The sequence below is a fragment of the Colletotrichum fioriniae genome (genome assembly GCF_027942845.1).
Source record: "Colletotrichum fioriniae strain IMI 355084 chromosome Unknown scaffold_5, whole genome shotgun sequence".
NCBI classification, from domain to species: domain Eukaryota; kingdom Fungi; phylum Ascomycota; class Sordariomycetes; order Glomerellales; family Glomerellaceae; genus Colletotrichum; species Colletotrichum fioriniae.
The window spans coordinates 2,895,023-2,910,536 of NW_027076841.1; the positions used below are offsets into that span (position 1 = coordinate 2,895,023).

The 15,514-nt window shown below is 51.7% G+C and overlaps 5 protein-coding genes across 5 annotated transcripts; 2 read left to right on the top strand and 3 right to left on the bottom strand.

Moving 5' to 3' along the window:
• Positions 1-727: 727 nt before the first annotated feature.
• Positions 728-4,015, top strand: N0V96_005419 (uncharacterized protein; the record flags this gene model as incomplete). The annotated part of the gene is made up of 5 exons (XM_065757395.1): positions 728-737; positions 789-2,448; positions 2,539-2,666; positions 2,822-3,090; positions 3,686-4,015. The coding sequence occupies 5 exons, from the start codon at positions 728-730 to the stop codon at positions 4,013-4,015; spliced, it is 2,397 nt and encodes a 798-aa protein (XP_065614164.1).
• Positions 4,016-4,326: 311 nt separating this feature from the next.
• N0V96_005420 (uncharacterized protein) lies at positions 4,327-6,760 on the bottom strand (the record flags this gene model as incomplete). The annotated part of the gene is made up of 3 exons (XM_053197527.2): positions 4,327-4,912; positions 4,966-5,643; positions 5,697-6,760. The coding sequence occupies 3 exons, from the start codon at positions 6,758-6,760 to the stop codon at positions 4,327-4,329; spliced, it is 2,328 nt and encodes a 775-aa protein (XP_053045067.2).
• Positions 6,761-8,229: 1,469 nt separating this feature from the next.
• On the top strand, positions 8,230-9,675 carry N0V96_005421 (uncharacterized protein; the record flags this gene model as incomplete). The annotated part of the gene is made up of 3 exons (XM_053197525.2): positions 8,230-8,427; positions 8,493-8,984; positions 9,043-9,675. The coding sequence occupies 3 exons, from the start codon at positions 8,230-8,232 to the stop codon at positions 9,673-9,675; spliced, it is 1,323 nt and encodes a 440-aa protein (XP_053045065.2).
• A 662-nt stretch (positions 9,676-10,337) lies between these two features.
• Positions 10,338-12,686, bottom strand: N0V96_005422 (uncharacterized protein; the record flags this gene model as incomplete). The annotated part of the gene is made up of 7 exons (XM_065757396.1): positions 10,338-10,499; positions 10,585-11,159; positions 11,232-11,335; positions 11,535-11,818; positions 11,886-11,933; positions 11,991-12,070; positions 12,614-12,686. 7 exons carry the CDS (start codon positions 12,684-12,686, stop codon positions 10,338-10,340), a joined length of 1,326 nt encoding a protein of 441 aa, XP_065614165.1.
• A 1,273-nt stretch (positions 12,687-13,959) lies between these two features.
• On the bottom strand, positions 13,960-15,096 carry N0V96_005423 (uncharacterized protein; the record flags this gene model as incomplete). Its single annotated transcript, XM_053197523.2, has 1 exon — positions 13,960-15,096. The coding sequence occupies one exon, from the start codon at positions 15,094-15,096 to the stop codon at positions 13,960-13,962; it is 1,137 nt and encodes a 378-aa protein (XP_053045063.2).
• Positions 15,097-15,514: the final 418 nt, after the last annotated feature.

The following is a 15,514-nucleotide window of genomic DNA, read 5'->3' on the forward strand; positions in this document are numbered from 1 at the left end:
AAACAGACCAATTGACCTAGAAAGAACGGCTGTGAATTGTGTAAGAGGTCGCAAGAAAGATCTGGTGGTGCGTTGAAGGTTGAATGGGAGCAGCCAAGCTGATGATGGTCAAAAGTGAGTGGGACGGAGATACCTGGTACTTTCCTCTGAGATCGGTCTTCTTTGGACTTAGAAGTTAATAGGACCCTTTCTGTCTGTGCTGTGCTCTTACGCGACGACGCGCCGGGTTCAATTAAAAAGTGGATCGCGTCTCCTGGGGTTTGACGCGACTACAGCCAATGGCAACATGGCAAAGCCATCGACGACTCCACGTCAAACTCCTCTTCTCAGGCTAGTCTGACCAGGCTTATCGTGACGACGAAGTTCAGATGCGACAATTCGATAACGATTTCGAGGCATCCTTACCGCACTATTCGCACTCTTTGGTTTATTTTGTTTTAGGCGGTCATTTGGCTCACCAACTTCGACGTCACTCCTTTAGCCGCATTTCACGCCCTTCTCATCGGTCGCTATCGTCTCCTTTTCTTTGTCCGCTTCCTGTTTGTTTGCCAGCACAGACCCCTCGTCTCGACTTTCATTCGAGTCTTGCGCCAGACGAAGCTGACAAGGCCGGCTGGCGGGTCATGGGCTTGTGGCGTTAAAGCTCCATCAAGTGGTCTTTTCCGGAAGGCGGACTGGATATACGACAGCTACGCTCTCGTCTACACCATTGTGATACCCCGGCAAGATGCCTCCTGGTTCGTAATGAATTGACATTCTAAACGATCAACATCATAACATCAACGTAGCCCCCCCGCCCGACGAGCCTCAATGGCCTCCCCGATCTCCTCACGAAGCCCTCATTAGCACCCCGAGCGGTCGCGAGCGCCTCAGACGTCTTCAAAATCGAGGATCACCCTCTCCTTCGCCGTTGAAGAGGGGACGAGCGAACTCTACCTTATCTGCCCGATCGGCGAATTTGATCGACGAAATGGACGACCAGGAGGACGAGGATGAGGAGACACTTCAGTTGAAGTTGCAGGAGATTCAGGCAAGATTAAAGTTGAAGAAGTTGCAGAGCGCAAGGGAGAGGACGGAAGCAGCTCCACCGACTCAGACGCGACCAACCTCGAAAGGTTTTGGAGTTGGCCGGGCACTATCCCGACCTGAAATCCAGGCCACCATCGAGGTGCCTGTATCTCCAATCCGAAAGACTCAGCCCGCACCACCAAAAGCATCGCCGACCCGGGTTCCGCTTGGAATCGACAAAGGGATTAAAAGAGCACCAAGTGTACTGCGGAGGAATACAAATTCCCAGGATGGGCAGCAGCAGTTCGGCGGTTATCTTCAAAGGTCACGGACTCCTGCTCAACAAGAGGTATCACGACCGCTGAGCTTCAATGAGAGGCTGGCCGCAGCAAGAACGCAAGAGGTCGACCGACAGGGATTGAGGGAAAGAATCCAAAAGGTCAGATCGGAGACTTTTGATATTGGGCAGAAAGAGATTGAGCAGTTCAAAGAAAAGGCGATTGACATTCCCGAGCAAGAGGAAGCTGCGCCGAGTTTCTCCAGAGATGAGATCCTTGGTGGAATGAGCAGAGCAGAACCCAACCAGCGCAAGCTAGACACAATACCTGCTCTTCCAGCACCATCATCCTCCAAAGATGACGATGACCCCCAAGGTCTCTACGAGCCTCCACCGGACTGGATGATGGCTGGACAGAAATCACAGAGACCGAAGAAGGTCGCGCCAGCAGACGTGCCAGAGGCCGAAGCATCGGCATTTGAACCGTACTCCAGCTTTCATCTCTCACAGCGCATTCTTCCCCACCAAGTCTTGACAAGGACTCTGTCTGGAAAAAAGATATTCAAATTGCCCGACTTGCTGCGGAAGGTTAAAGCTCCAGAGTTTCAGCTCCCAGACATTGAGCAGGACATTGTCGTATTCGCCGTCGTCGCAAAAAAGTCAGAACCCCGCTCTCACAAGCCTCGGGCTGACCAAAATGGCAAGCAGTCAGACCGAGGGAAGTACATGGTCGTCACATTATGCGATCTGAAGTGGGAGCTTGAGCTTTTTCTCTTCAACTCAGGATTCACCCGATTTTGGAAGCTCACAGAAGGCACAGTGCTGGCGATTCTGAACCCGACCATTATGCCACCTCCAGTTGGCAGAGAAGCCACTGGAAAGTTCAGTCTGGTGATCAACTCTGATGCCGACACAATTATGGAGATTGGAAAGGCCCGAGATTTGGGATTTTGCAAATCCATCAAGAAAGATGGCGACTTCTGCAACTCCTGGGTCAACAAGAAACGAACCGAGTTCTGCGAATTTCATACCAACGAAGCTGTCTCCAAGCAGCGAGCAAGTCGCATGGAGGTCAACACAATGGACTTTGGTGGTGTTGGAGAGAAGTTCAAGTGGAAATCGAGACAGCTTGTTAACCCTGAGGCCGAGAAGAAGTCGGGGAAGTACGACCGAGAAACACATAGCCATTGGTTCGCTACGAAATCAATGAGTTCTGCGTCACTCATTGACGGAGGCCAGGCACTAATGGACAGAAGAGAAAAAGAAGAGAATCTGAAAAGAAGGATGATCGCCCAAGAACGGGAGAGGGGCATCATGTCGCGTCTGAGTAAGATCGGCGCCGGCACTGGCAAGGAGTACATGCAACAAACAGATCGCAACCGTAATCATACCTCCTCGTCAAACTTGCCATCATCCTCGTCAGCTTCCAACGTACTCGGGGCGCGACAGAAGCCTGACATGAAGAGTTTAGGCATCATGCCGAGGAATAGGGAACTGGCCCTTCACCTCAGCCCAATCAAACGCAAGAGACCACAGAGTGCGCAATCCAGCTCCTCGGTCGGGGCGCCCCGTCGGCGACGGCCGCGACAGGGCTAAAGACTGGTTTCGGATGGGGCGGCAACCTCAAGGACAAACTCGCCAAGATGAAGGAAGGTGAAAAGCTGAATAGCGATAAGCCGCCGGTGAGGAAGAAGACGAGATTCGTGACGGAGAAGGGGATTCGCGAGGCTGGGAGGGAGAGTCTGGGTATGGACCTGCCGCAGGCGGTGTCTTTTGAAGATGACGATGACGACGATTTGATTATTGTGTGAAAGCAGCATTTTTGGGAACGGGTTCATGCGAAGGCGACACTGGTCGGACGGACGGGACGGGAAGGTATGGGCTTGAGGATATAAATGGGGCTTTCCCCGTAACTCCTGGATGGAGTCCGCTTGAAGCGATTACGGTTACCAAATCAAGGTTACAGAAAAGGGTTTCAAGACAGGATATCACGTCAAAATAGACACTATTTTGATCGTAGCCTGGTTGTTTATTTAGTACCTTGTGTGATCACATCTGGCTAAGGTACAGTAGACTGCCTCTCTCTGTGTTACATCAATGATACGACCGAGGAAGCGTATCCGTCGCTATTTAGCTACACTTAAGCATATGATCCCCATCAGAGAGATGTCTAAGAATTACGTCGGGAGGTGTATGTGATTTCCATGGAATGCCTCTCATTCACCATTCAGCTTCTTGTAAATTGTCTTCGTAGCCATAAGTCGCCAATCCTTACTCAATCTCTTCACCAAAGACTATCAATCTGTCTTCTTCATATTCCAAAAATCAACGACCCTTTCACTCGTCTTGGTGAGAGAATTGCAGAACAACAAACACCACACAACAAAATAAAAAAAACAGCACGTTACCCTGCCCGGCCTACGAGCCGCGGTATTCGCTCTTCTCGCCGCTCGAAGCGTGAAAGCTGCCGGAAAAGTCTTCTGCGCCGACGCAGAAAACATCGTGGTTCACCACACGAGCTGCGATGATGCCCACCGCGGCACCTTCTTCTTGTTCGCCAGTGAGAAGGAATATTCGATTGGCAGCGCCGTCGATCCAAAGGTCGCCGATTTATACGATAGTGCCGACTTTACTGACCGCAAGTACGCTAAAGAGCAGCGTGAGCTACGAGAACGAGACTTGGTGTCAAGAGGTTTTGGAAGTGTGACGCCACGGGCGTGCGGTAGCTAGATTGACAGTGAGAAGAACGATCGGAAGCAGAGAATAATAAAAAGGGAAATAAAGAGAACAAGAATAAAAAAAAGAAGCTGCCTGTGGCCTTATGTAGGACCACCAAACTCGAACTCGCGCTCTTGCCGAAACCAGGCATTCTCTTCCACCACTAGGTCATTTACACATCAGGCGGTGCTTCCTTGCTTTATCATTACACTTCAACTGAACATAAAGCCTCGATGGTGATTGTGTTGTATTCTATGATGGAATACTGCGGAATATAAATACCAGAGTATACGTCTGTGAATACCACGCGCGGATCCCCACTCTCACGTCTTCGACACAGCCACGTAACTCGGCGGCCTTGCCTCTTTACTCTTCCCCCAATCAGATTCTTTATCTGCCAGCGTCAGCTCCAATGTCTTACCCTGACTGAAGAACTCATGTCCGATCCAACTCTTGGTATAGGCCTCCCCGTCCAGCTTGGCACTCTGCACGTAGATGTTCTTGTACGCTGCGTCAAACCCGACACATTTGATGGTGGCATTCTTCCCCGTAACCGGAATTTTGACACTGACTTCCTCAAAAAACGGCGGTGTGATAAGATACACGTTTTGTCCCGCAACCGGGAATAGACCCATGACGGAGAATGCAAGGAAGGCCCCCATGGCGCCCGAGTCGTCGTTACCCGGCAACCCGCCACGCGAGGAGTTGAAGGCCGAGGGGATGTACTTGTGGATGCGTTCCGCTGAGAGGCCTGGGCGACCGGCGTAGTGGTAGAGATAGACGGTCAAGAATACGGGCTCATTGGAGATGTCGGCCAGGGGCGATGCGTGGAAGTAACTGAGGCGAGAGACGAAGGCGTCGTCGCCGCCCATGAGATCGATGAGAGTTGACGTGGAGTGAGGAACAATGCTGAAGACATATTAGCTAGATTGCAATCGCAAGCAGTCGGAGTGGGCACTGACAATTGATATTGCCAGATGCTCGCCTCGAACGTCTCGCTTGGATTTGTCGTCAGGGAGCAGAACCCAGCGAGATTCGAGCAAGCTATGGGATCTTGGAAGCCCCATGTTCCATTCATGTACTTAGGCTGGAAGAAGCCAGAGAATCCGGTGTCGGTGCCATTGATCAAAGACTTTTGGTCTTCTTTCCACAAGTTCTGCCAGTTCATGCTTCTCGCGATGTACTTGTCGTGTAATTGACCCTCTCCTAGTCCCTGAGCTAGGGTCGCAAGGCAGTAGTCGTTGTAAGAGTATTCCAGAGTCCTCGTCACGCTCCGTGAGTTTGTGCCGAACCCGATCGGGTCAAAGTCTAGATACGGGATATAGTTGAGGGTCTTCCAGCTGGTGAGGCCGCCGCGTCCCTCGTAAGACCACTCCAGGGGTTCGTCCTCTGCGTCTTTTGTTATGGCCGCGAGAGCCACCTTCCAGTCAATCGAGGTCAAGTTTTTGACGTAAGAGTCAACGATGACGACGTCGGCATTGGAGCCTCCTTGAGTCCAACCTTTGCAGAGAGACATGCGACAGTCTGGCAACCAGCCTTCGTGCTTGTAGATGTCCAGCATGGAGTTCACCATTTGCGCCTGAGCTGCTGGATCGATGACGGTAAGCAAGGGGTGCTGAGCACGAAAGCTGTCCCACATGCTGCACATCGTTAGAGAAGGGGATCTGGAGACATGAAATGAATGGAAGCTTGCCAGTAAAATGAATCAAAGTAAGGGATTCCGCTGTCCCAATGCGGATTCTCGCCAGTGTAGTTCTGAGGAGAAATCATGTTGCGGTATAAGCCGCTCCAGAAACTCTTTTGCAAGTCTTCCGTTGCGCCAGCCGCCTTGACTGAAACGGGGCTCAGTTTCTCTCTCCAAGCGTCCTTTGCTGTCTTCACCAGCGTATCAAAGGTGTTCAGCGGATCTGGAATCTCCTTCTCTGCATTACGGCATGCCTGATCACTGCTTTTGAACGAGACTCCCACCCTGGCAGTGACAGTGTCATTGGTCAGCTCCTTGAAACGTACGAAGCCGCCACCCTCGAGATAGAACAGGTTGAACCCTCTAGTGACGAACAACTCCTTGGGCTCGTTACCAGCTCTGTTATTGACCCATACTCCAGTATCAAAGACCTTGGCTCCAAAGAAGTCGACGCAGTAGTGAAGCGTGTAAGAGCCAGCACCGAAGCTAGGCAGGAATGTGCCGTTTCCAAACATTCTCCCTGTGGGCGTATCGATCTTGATCGACGCATTCTGCCTACTCGCCCAAAGATCCGTCAAGTCTAACAGCATGAGCGGATGGTCGCTTCCGCCGCTCGGGAACTTGAACCGCATGAGCGCCGCGTGCTCAGACACCGTCATGTCCGCCTTCACGCCAGAAACAAGCTCGACGGAGAAGTAGCCCGGCTCGGCGATGGTCTTGTTCACGTCATGCTGCGTTGCCCGGTCACCGATGCGGAATCTACAGTTATTGAGCTCGTCGCCGGGGCAGATCTGCGGGAAGAGCGGAAAGTTGCCCAGGCTGGGGTTTCCGCCGGTACCGCTGTCGTGGACGATACTGAAGCCGGTGATGTTGCTCCCGTCGGTCGAATAACCACCCGTCTTCTCCCCGTCGACGTCGGCTACGGCCTTGGCGAGGCCGTACGGCAGTGTCGCGCCGGCGAAGACGTTTCCGCCGCGTTGAGAGCCGATCAAGGGGTCCACGAAGGCCAGAGGATCGAACAATTGGCAACATCCCGCCACTGCAAAGGCAATGAGTGGCGCGAGGAAGCGCATGGTTTACATGCGACGAGAGCGCGCTGGAAGGAAATGAATGAACTACTTCTAGAACGGCATTCAACGCTCAAGTAGTACTCTCGAGAAAGAGAGTCTGTATTGTTGAGTATTGTCCGTCTAAGCAGAGCCAACACCAAAATCCGAAGCTGCGCAGTCTGTGTCGAAGTTGAGTTCTAGATGTCCGACTAAGTCGTCGAAGAGCTCAATTTCATTTCCTTCCATCACCTTGCCTCATGCATGATGACCGGACGGCAATCCCGGCCGCAACATCGTCCGACTTGATTAGCAAAGTTTAGTTCTTGACCCCGCACAAAGGCTCTATGCGGTAGGTGGTACTAGATTCGACGATCCCGTGTGGAAGATCACGGGAATAAAATGAACGTTACATAGAGTAGTTAGCTCAGTTGCATCCTTTGGTTCAAGCCAGAATATGGGCAGGGCTTCGCGGTGACTAAATAGCTTAGAAATGGCAAAACCGACACTGCCCTTCCTGTTATTCTCCCTGCTACGTATACTTGCTCGCTCGCTTCCCGTGTTGAATGCCAAATGCAGCGCCGTATATGGCGTTGGATGATTTCGTATAATCTTCATCATTGGATCCGTCCGGGATACTGGACGGCACTTGTTCGATGAGTTGGTTCAGTCGAGCGCTAACGAACGGTAAGGACCGAAGTCTCACATACCCATATAAACATGGGAGAATGACAAGTGATAGGGGAAGACTAGACTCGCAAGACAACCCAGGAAAGCGAAGACTAATATGTCACTAGGCTGATGTGAAGCTGGGTGCTTTTGGTACACCTTCATGTTCCTAGGTCTGAAAGATGGTAAAAATACGCGAAGTGTTTATATTCCGGAAACCATCTTGTTTGAAGCTATGGAGTGATCTTCCTGGGAGCCCGCACACTGTGAGGCCCCTAGCTCGTGTCAGTTACAGGGATAGCACGGCCCCAGACATCTCCACTGTCTAGGGCCCGTTCATGTCTCGTTCGCAGCTTTTGGCAGCTCTCTCTCGTCCCTCTACATTTTGTAAGTGGCTCAATCTTACTCAGTCCACGTTGAGTCAGACTGCCAATATGACAATGGCTTTACATAAGTTACGCGTCCACGCGAGAGAGAGAAGCAATCATCCGAACACTAGGCTCCTCAACATCAGACGAACGCAATGAACTAAAACGAGACGTTTGGAAGAGCCCCTTGGGAGGTTGTGCGCCCGAAACACTCCATGCTCCAGCTCAGCCCCCGGAAAATCACCCCGTGCAAGATGGAGAAGGACACCTGGAACTTCGAAGTTTAACGACTTCAACTCCACCTCACGGGGCTTTCGCTCTTAATCTCGCCTTTTACCACAATCTCACATCGAAGCCGGCTTCATTTCATACCCTACCCAGTATCCTTCACTCTACGTGTCTGCCAGTGTGCAAAGATTGGGAATCTAGGACCCAGCCGCCAGCCACGTATCCGCCACGATGCTGGACATCTACCAAGTCAATCTCGCCGGCCTCCTCCTCGCCTGCGGCGTTCTCTTTGCTTTGGGAAGCCAACACAAATCCGACGCCTCGAAGAAAGATGAGAAGAAAAGTTCTCAGCAGAAGCCAAAGCAGACAGGCTCTCAATGGGCCTTCTACGTCGTCTACGCCCTCGTAATGGGTTCAGACTGGCTACAGGTAGCTCGCCTCTCACATGCATGCTCCGGATCTAACGATGGAACCTCCTGACATGGCAACACTAGGGACCGTTTCTGTACTCTCTTTACAAGAACGAGCACCAAATATCCGCAGACTTCGTGCCAACGCTCTTCACAACCGGCTTCGTCTCCGGCGCTGTGGCCGGCTACTTCATCGGCTCACTAGCCGACCGCCACGGCCGCAAGGCCAGCTGCCTCTTCTTCTGCGCCGCATACGCGCTCTCCTGTATTCTCACCACGATACCCAGCGTCCCGTTGCTATTCGTCGGCCGCGTACTCGGCGGCCTGGGAACGAGTCTCCTATTCAGCGTCTTTGAGAGCTGGATGGTTACAGATTTCCACGCCCGCCGTTTGGGTGAGAAGGGCATGGACCTTTCCCGGACTTTCGGTCTGATGAGTACCGTCAACAGCATTGTCGCGATTGTGAGCGGTGTGGTGAGCGAGTGGCTCGTCTCCGCGACTGGGACATGCAAGTCGCCTTTCTTGGCCAGTGTCGGGCTCCTGGTCGTTGCTGCTGGTGTTATTGCTAGCCAGTGGGTATGTTGCTACATCTCATCCTATGCTATTGCTACTTTCTGACTGACGGAATGTGAAGGATGAAAACTATGGCTCGGCAGGCCAAGCTTCTTCATCGGAAAAGTCCAACGCCAATAAGCCTAGTCTTTGGGCCACAATGACGGACAAGCGCGTTCTCACAATCGGTCTCGCCTCAACCATGTTCGAAGGTTCAATGTACCTCTTTGTCGTACTGTGGTCCCCGGTTCTCGTCTCGGCCTCATCTTCACCCGAGGCACTGCCATACGGCATCATCTTCGCCTCCTTCATGGCTTCAACCCTCCTCGCCTCTCTGCTGTACCCCCGCCTCCTCGCCCTCGTCTCCACGCCATCCCGGCTGCTGCTATCGGTCCTGTTCGCCGCCAACGCCGTATTTTTCGCTCTCGGAACGGGCGCCCCTCGCGCGGAACAAGTGACTTTTTGGCTCTTCTGCCTGTTCGAAGCCTGCGTAGGGTTGTATTTCCCCTCGATGGGGTATCTCAAGGGGAAAGTTGTCGACGACGGTGTCAGGGCACAAGTGTACGGCGTCCTGAGAATACCGCTCAATGTCTTTGTAGTTGTGAGCTTGATGTTTAGCAGCGATGGGCAGGCGGGCAAGGTGTTTCTCGTCTGTGGCATGCTCCTCCAGGCGAGTTGCGGTGCGCTGTGGCTTATGGGCGGACAGGATGTGTAGGTAGCTATCAGTTGCGTTGTCGCCTTCATGCGACGATCTTCTCGTCTTTATTTAGAAATTGATTGGTCTTGGCCTTTACAAGAACAAGAACCTTTACGCCATAGTCCTAGTTGCCAGTCCTCCGTGCAAAGATAGCCCCATCCTCACCGACTGACGTCTACTTAAGCGCCCGGAAGACACATCAGACGGACCTTTCGGGCCGTTAAGCACAACCTCGCTCGTTCGCCCTGGTCTTGGGTCTCGTTGTGCCAGGGCTTGGTGTTCTTGTGTCCTGGTGTTCGTATTTGACATGTTCTCACGTCCAACGTTCCGCAGTGTATATGTGCACATCGTGCTTCTCAAAATGAGCAAATGTGTGTACCATAAACCCCAAGGCGGGCGGAAATTTCAGTCATCTGACAGACCAGACAGGCACAGGAATGCAAGAATGGCAGAGTATGTCTTAAGCTCGAACCATTGGCAGGGCTTATTGGTGTCTATTATCCTATCACTACCTTACTAAGTACAAAATGCGCTTCACATTATTACCAAACGCCGGACCGAAAGCGACAAGCAGAGAAGTACCGGCATCTCATTCACTCACAGAGAAACAAGAATCTGACAATCGCGAACAATTCTGTATGTTGAAGACACATCCCTCTCTTGGGAATAACGTTAGCCATCTAATACCAGTCAAGTGACAGAGGTCGTAGCATTGCGGGTCTACTCCGCCTGGTACCCAGCGTCGGAAGTTGGTCCGCAGAGTCCGATGGAACGATCTCTTGGTCTTCAACTTCAATCTTCAAGCTTGGGACGTGGTCTAGCGGCGTTGTTGTGCCATCCAGCTGTTCAGAAGTTTGTCAGTCTCACATGGTCTTCTTGAGACTGCGCATCATATGAGAAGGAGATAATTGCGACGGTTATACTCACCTTGCTAATGACCACTTCTAGCTCGTCTTCAATGCCTCCAAGAACCTCGCTTACCGAACGATCACGCAGGCCAGCAGCATCGACACCTCGGTTTAGAGGAATCTCATCATAACTCTTTCCCTGTCTAGGCATATCCAGTAACGTGAAAGTGCCCGCCATCGCGCCTTTCAAGAAAAGCTGCACTTGACAAGGTAGCTCCAGCTCACTTCTCTCGACTTCAACCTTGGCGACGTACTGCCTTCTCGGAGCCATTTTGCGCCACCTGATCCTCATGAAAGAGGATTGATTCTCCTGAGGACCGTAAAGGCTGTTCACCGTCCTGCTGATCGCCATCTTGATGTCTCCTGGTGTTTGGTCCCAGAACCTCATCGGCGCATACGTGTACCCCCAGTCACGGACGTGAGTAACCGATTCGCTGGTAAGCGGGCCACCGCCCGTCCCAGTAAAGGGCCACAAGGGGTACTGCGGGGTGACGGTGGTCCCGGATGGCGTGGCGAACATTTCGGATGAGGCATAGGAGAAATGCATTGTGGCATTTTCGAAATGGAGGGCTTGCCAGAAGGCGATGAGGCGATCTACATTGGCGTGATGAAGCCAGCTTTGGACACGAATCAGAGTTGGCGTCACAATACTGAGGAAGGACTCACAATAGTGGCTCAAATGCCGAGGTTGATAGATGGAGGAGATCTTGGCCGCATGCGGCCCCGACATGAACTTCTCCATGAGGTCCTTCAAAGTTGGCGCCTTCGTTCTGGGTAGTGACCATCTCATCAAACGAGGTGGCTTTCAAAAAGACATTGTACTGTAATTGATCAGTACAGACAATCAACTTGAAGATTCATAAGTCTCTTCGGAATCGAGATCATCAACTTACTACCTTTTCCTTCAAGCTGTACCCCGTGAGCCTCGCGTTCGCCGTATCGGGATAGCTTTCACCTTCTCCAACACACCTCTTCGTGTAATTCTTTCCATCAAAGCTGCCGAAGCTACCATCGAGAGCCGACTTCGGATAAGTGAAACGGTAAAATGGATTGCGCGCCGCGACTGGCTGCATGGCGCCGCCCACGAGCTTGTTGATGACAACTGTCGGCAACGCCGTCACGGGCGGGACCTGGGAGTCCGCTGCCCAGTCCCAGTATGCCACGCGTAAACTCTCTGCAGCTTCAACGTATGCTCGTTTATGAGGCTCCGGGTAAGTGTTCGCGATACGCTTGGCGTAGCGGACCAGCACTTGCTGGAACAAGTAGTCAGTTTTCACACGGTAAATGAGTCTTCATGTTTGGAAAATAGGTCGCACGAACCTCGTAAAGCGAGAGATATCCGCGATGCCAAGTGCCAAACAGTCCTTGCTTGTTGGATGTTAGCAAGAAAATCAACACTTCCGCTATCAGACTCTGAAGACGTACGTTGTGTGGGCAATATCCAGCTTGCGCCCCAGTCTTTGGGCCCCCTCCCGACCACGCCATGTACGGCTGTCCATGAATGCCTGCGATTGTCAGCGAAACATTTTGATGATAGAGGGTCTTTATAGTGACAAACCAGCGACCTGAAAATAAGATATGGAATCGGTTTCATTCGCGTCCTGCATAGCTGTGAGGGCTCCAACGTATAAGTCCCTAAGTGTTTGTGAGAAACATGGCTTCCATCATCAAGTTCTGGTCCTACCATTGCAGTCCTGCTTCTCCGTATATGCTATTGATGTTTCTTCTTATCGGCAATTCCCCAGTTCGAACGTTGATACCGGATCTTATTCCAACAATAGGATACTCTTGCGCGATGATAGTATATGGCGCAGCTAGCTGAATGCCAAGAAGAAGTGATAACGTCGAAATCATTGTGTGTTAATACAGTTTCCGTCAAGGCAATTCGAGACAGATGAAGGAAGCAAATACGTCTTCATCAAAACATCGGGATCTTACCGCGATTTTATCCTTCTTTTACACAGAGCAGTTAAGTTGCCCCCTTCCGAGACTTTGAAGCAAACGAAAAAGCCGTCGGATCCGATCCATGATCCCGTGCTGTCACCAACCTTGTATCATAACCCAGAATGTGGGAAATTCATCATGCTCGTGCACCTGCCACCGCGTAGCGTTGCGCGACATGGTGACGATGTTCGACGATGTTACTCTACCTCCATCTATCTTGTATGGAGGAGGTGGACGCATGATCAGCTGGTGACGGCCCTGGGAGAGCTTTCGCATCCAGGAACAACTGTAGGACTAACTTTTCGATAGTATACCAAAATAGAAACGGCGCGTGTTTGTATCACAACACCGTCAAGGGCCGCGCTGTAGGGGCCTTCTCCTTTTTGATGAGTCTTTGCTCATCTAGGCAACATTGGTGATAGACATCATCCTGAAGCGGGAAACCTCGGTCGCTCCGCGTTTTTGAATCCAGAATCACTAAGGGTGACTGCTGGCATACAATTAAATTGGGAAAACAGCATAGATGGAGCGGTCAGTACTGCCGTCGCTGCGGCTTTGCTATGGTCTCTAATACGAGCGTCGTTGAGCGTCTCCCTCTTGGCGCTGATTTGTAGCCTGAACGAACGAATGATGGCCACAACCTCCGTCTGTGTCACGACCAGAACCACCAGTTTCTGTTTGCGCCATGATGCCGTCCTTCAGAGATGCAGCCAGCCGGCTGGTGTCACAATGCGAAGCCACGCCGTTACTCAACTTTCTCCCTTTTTTCTCTTTTCCTTCACCGCTCTCGGAGGAGCTCTTCAGAAGCGCCGCTTTATGAAGATGGAAATGCATTGGCTGGGGAATACGATGTCTTATTCCCCCAAGAAGGCGATTTCTATGCTGCACGAGGTGTACGAAGCGCTCTGACGTGGCAGATATCAGGTTATTCAGCGGCTAAGGAAGAATTGTCGCCTGTGATGCATGCCTTCACATGTCCCTTCATATGCCATGGATCATGTGTTGTGGCAACTTTGGGGGGGAAGACACAACCATCGCGGCTGTTGCGATCACAACACATGACGTGAGAGCAAGTGGCAAATTTTCATTATATCAAAGGGTTGCTTAGTTGGCCAAATCTCATATTTCACAGCGGTATGCTCAAGATATCAAACATTGTAGAATGTAGATCCTAAGAGAACAAATATTTGCCTTCAGCAAGACAACTTTTCGCTCAACCGAGATGGAAAAAAAAAAAACGAGGCAGACCTGTCCGTAACAGGCTTGCCTAGTGGAACTCCAATGACCATCTCAAATAAGCCAAATTTCTGCACCAAAAGAGCCCTTTATGCAAATCCGTAAGCCAACAATCTCATCCACCTCCTGCTCGACTCAGAACCAAGTAATGGCTCGTGAGCGAGTGTTTGTTTAGTTTTGAGTAGAAATCCGGTGCCAGAGTAGGCGGTTGGTCTCATAGTGACTTCTCAAGAACGACTAGTTCACGGAATCCTTCTTTCCACTTCTTCATCTGCTCGGCCGTGGGCTTCGGCAATGGGCTCCGGGCCACACCACCATAGCCTAGCCACGCCTGGAGGCCAGCTTTCACGCCCACAACACCCCCTTGGATCGCTGTCCAGTCACCTTGTGAGACGATCTCTTGCATATCCTGAGCTTCTCCATGTCTTCCCTCTTGGAAGAGTTCAATGGTTCTGATACAAGCCTTGGGTGCGATGTTGGCCAGGCCTGCGAGGATGCCATGCCCTCCAGCCACCAAGGCCTGGATAGAGAAGTCGGCTGAACCCGCCAAGACGAGGAATTCCGGAGCCTTTGAGTCGGGGTTTTTTGCCAACTTTCTCGTAGCGGCGGCAACGCGATTCAACTTGCCCGTGTTTCCGCATGTAAGCTTAACACCCACAATGTTGGGATGTTGAGACAGCTGCACAATGACGTCGGAGGATAAATCCATGCCTCCTACTGCGCCAGGAAAGTTGTAGATGATGAGAGGAATCGGCGACGCATCAGCCACCGCATGGAAGTACTCGAAGATGGTTTCCGATGACGGAGCAAAGAGGCCAGCGTAGTATGACGGAGGAAGCACCAGGGCATAGTCTCCACCAGCAGCCCAGGCCTCGGTGCAGTATTGTATCGTCTCACGTGTGCTCTGGCTTCCGCAGCCGACGATTATGGGCATATGAGAAAACCCGGCGTCGTTGAGGGCCTGTCGTGTCGTTGCCGTAACGAGTTGGCGCTCGGCGTGTGAGAGATGGACTGCTTCTCCGTTGGAGCCCTGGGTGGCCAGGCCGGTCACACCCGCATGAGCAAGTCGTACTGCATGGCGAGCAACAGTGTCGATGTCCACGTTTTCCGTACCCGGCTCGAAAAAACACATGGTAGGTACGTAGACACCAGGAACAAGCGGTCGGGTCTCTTGCAGATCAGCGCCAAGTGATGCGCTGTCGTATGAGCTACTAAGAGGAGAATTTGATTCAGCCGCAGTCAGACTTCCAATGTGTAGACTTGAAGAAGAAGTAGTAGGGTTGAAAGGTATTCTGTTGTAGCCGGCTGTGAAACTACCCGCCGGCGAAGGGACATCCTGGTGAGGGGCCATGACTGTTGGGAGAGATTGTAGCTGAAGTTCTTCTTCCAGGTAAGACGACAGGAAGCACGACGTAGGATACACGAAGCGTGGCAGTGGATGGAAATCAAAACCGGGATAATAGAGCAAGATGGTGATGTTTGAACCGAATATAGTATATGCTGTGTCGATCTTGGTTTATGGAGATCCTACAGGTCCTACAAGAAGCCGAGGGAAACGGGAGAAGTGGGAAGGAAGCCTTTTATCATCAAAGGGAAGGAAAAGAAGGAAGGCAGTTAGGCATGATGTGACCCCCATCAAAGGGTGGCATATCCATAGCAGTCTTGCAACAGACCAGTGGCGTCACAAGTCACTTCGTAATTATGGCGGCTCGTAAGTCAGCATCGCCCAAGATGAACAGAATGATACGGGCATCCAACGGATGAACCGG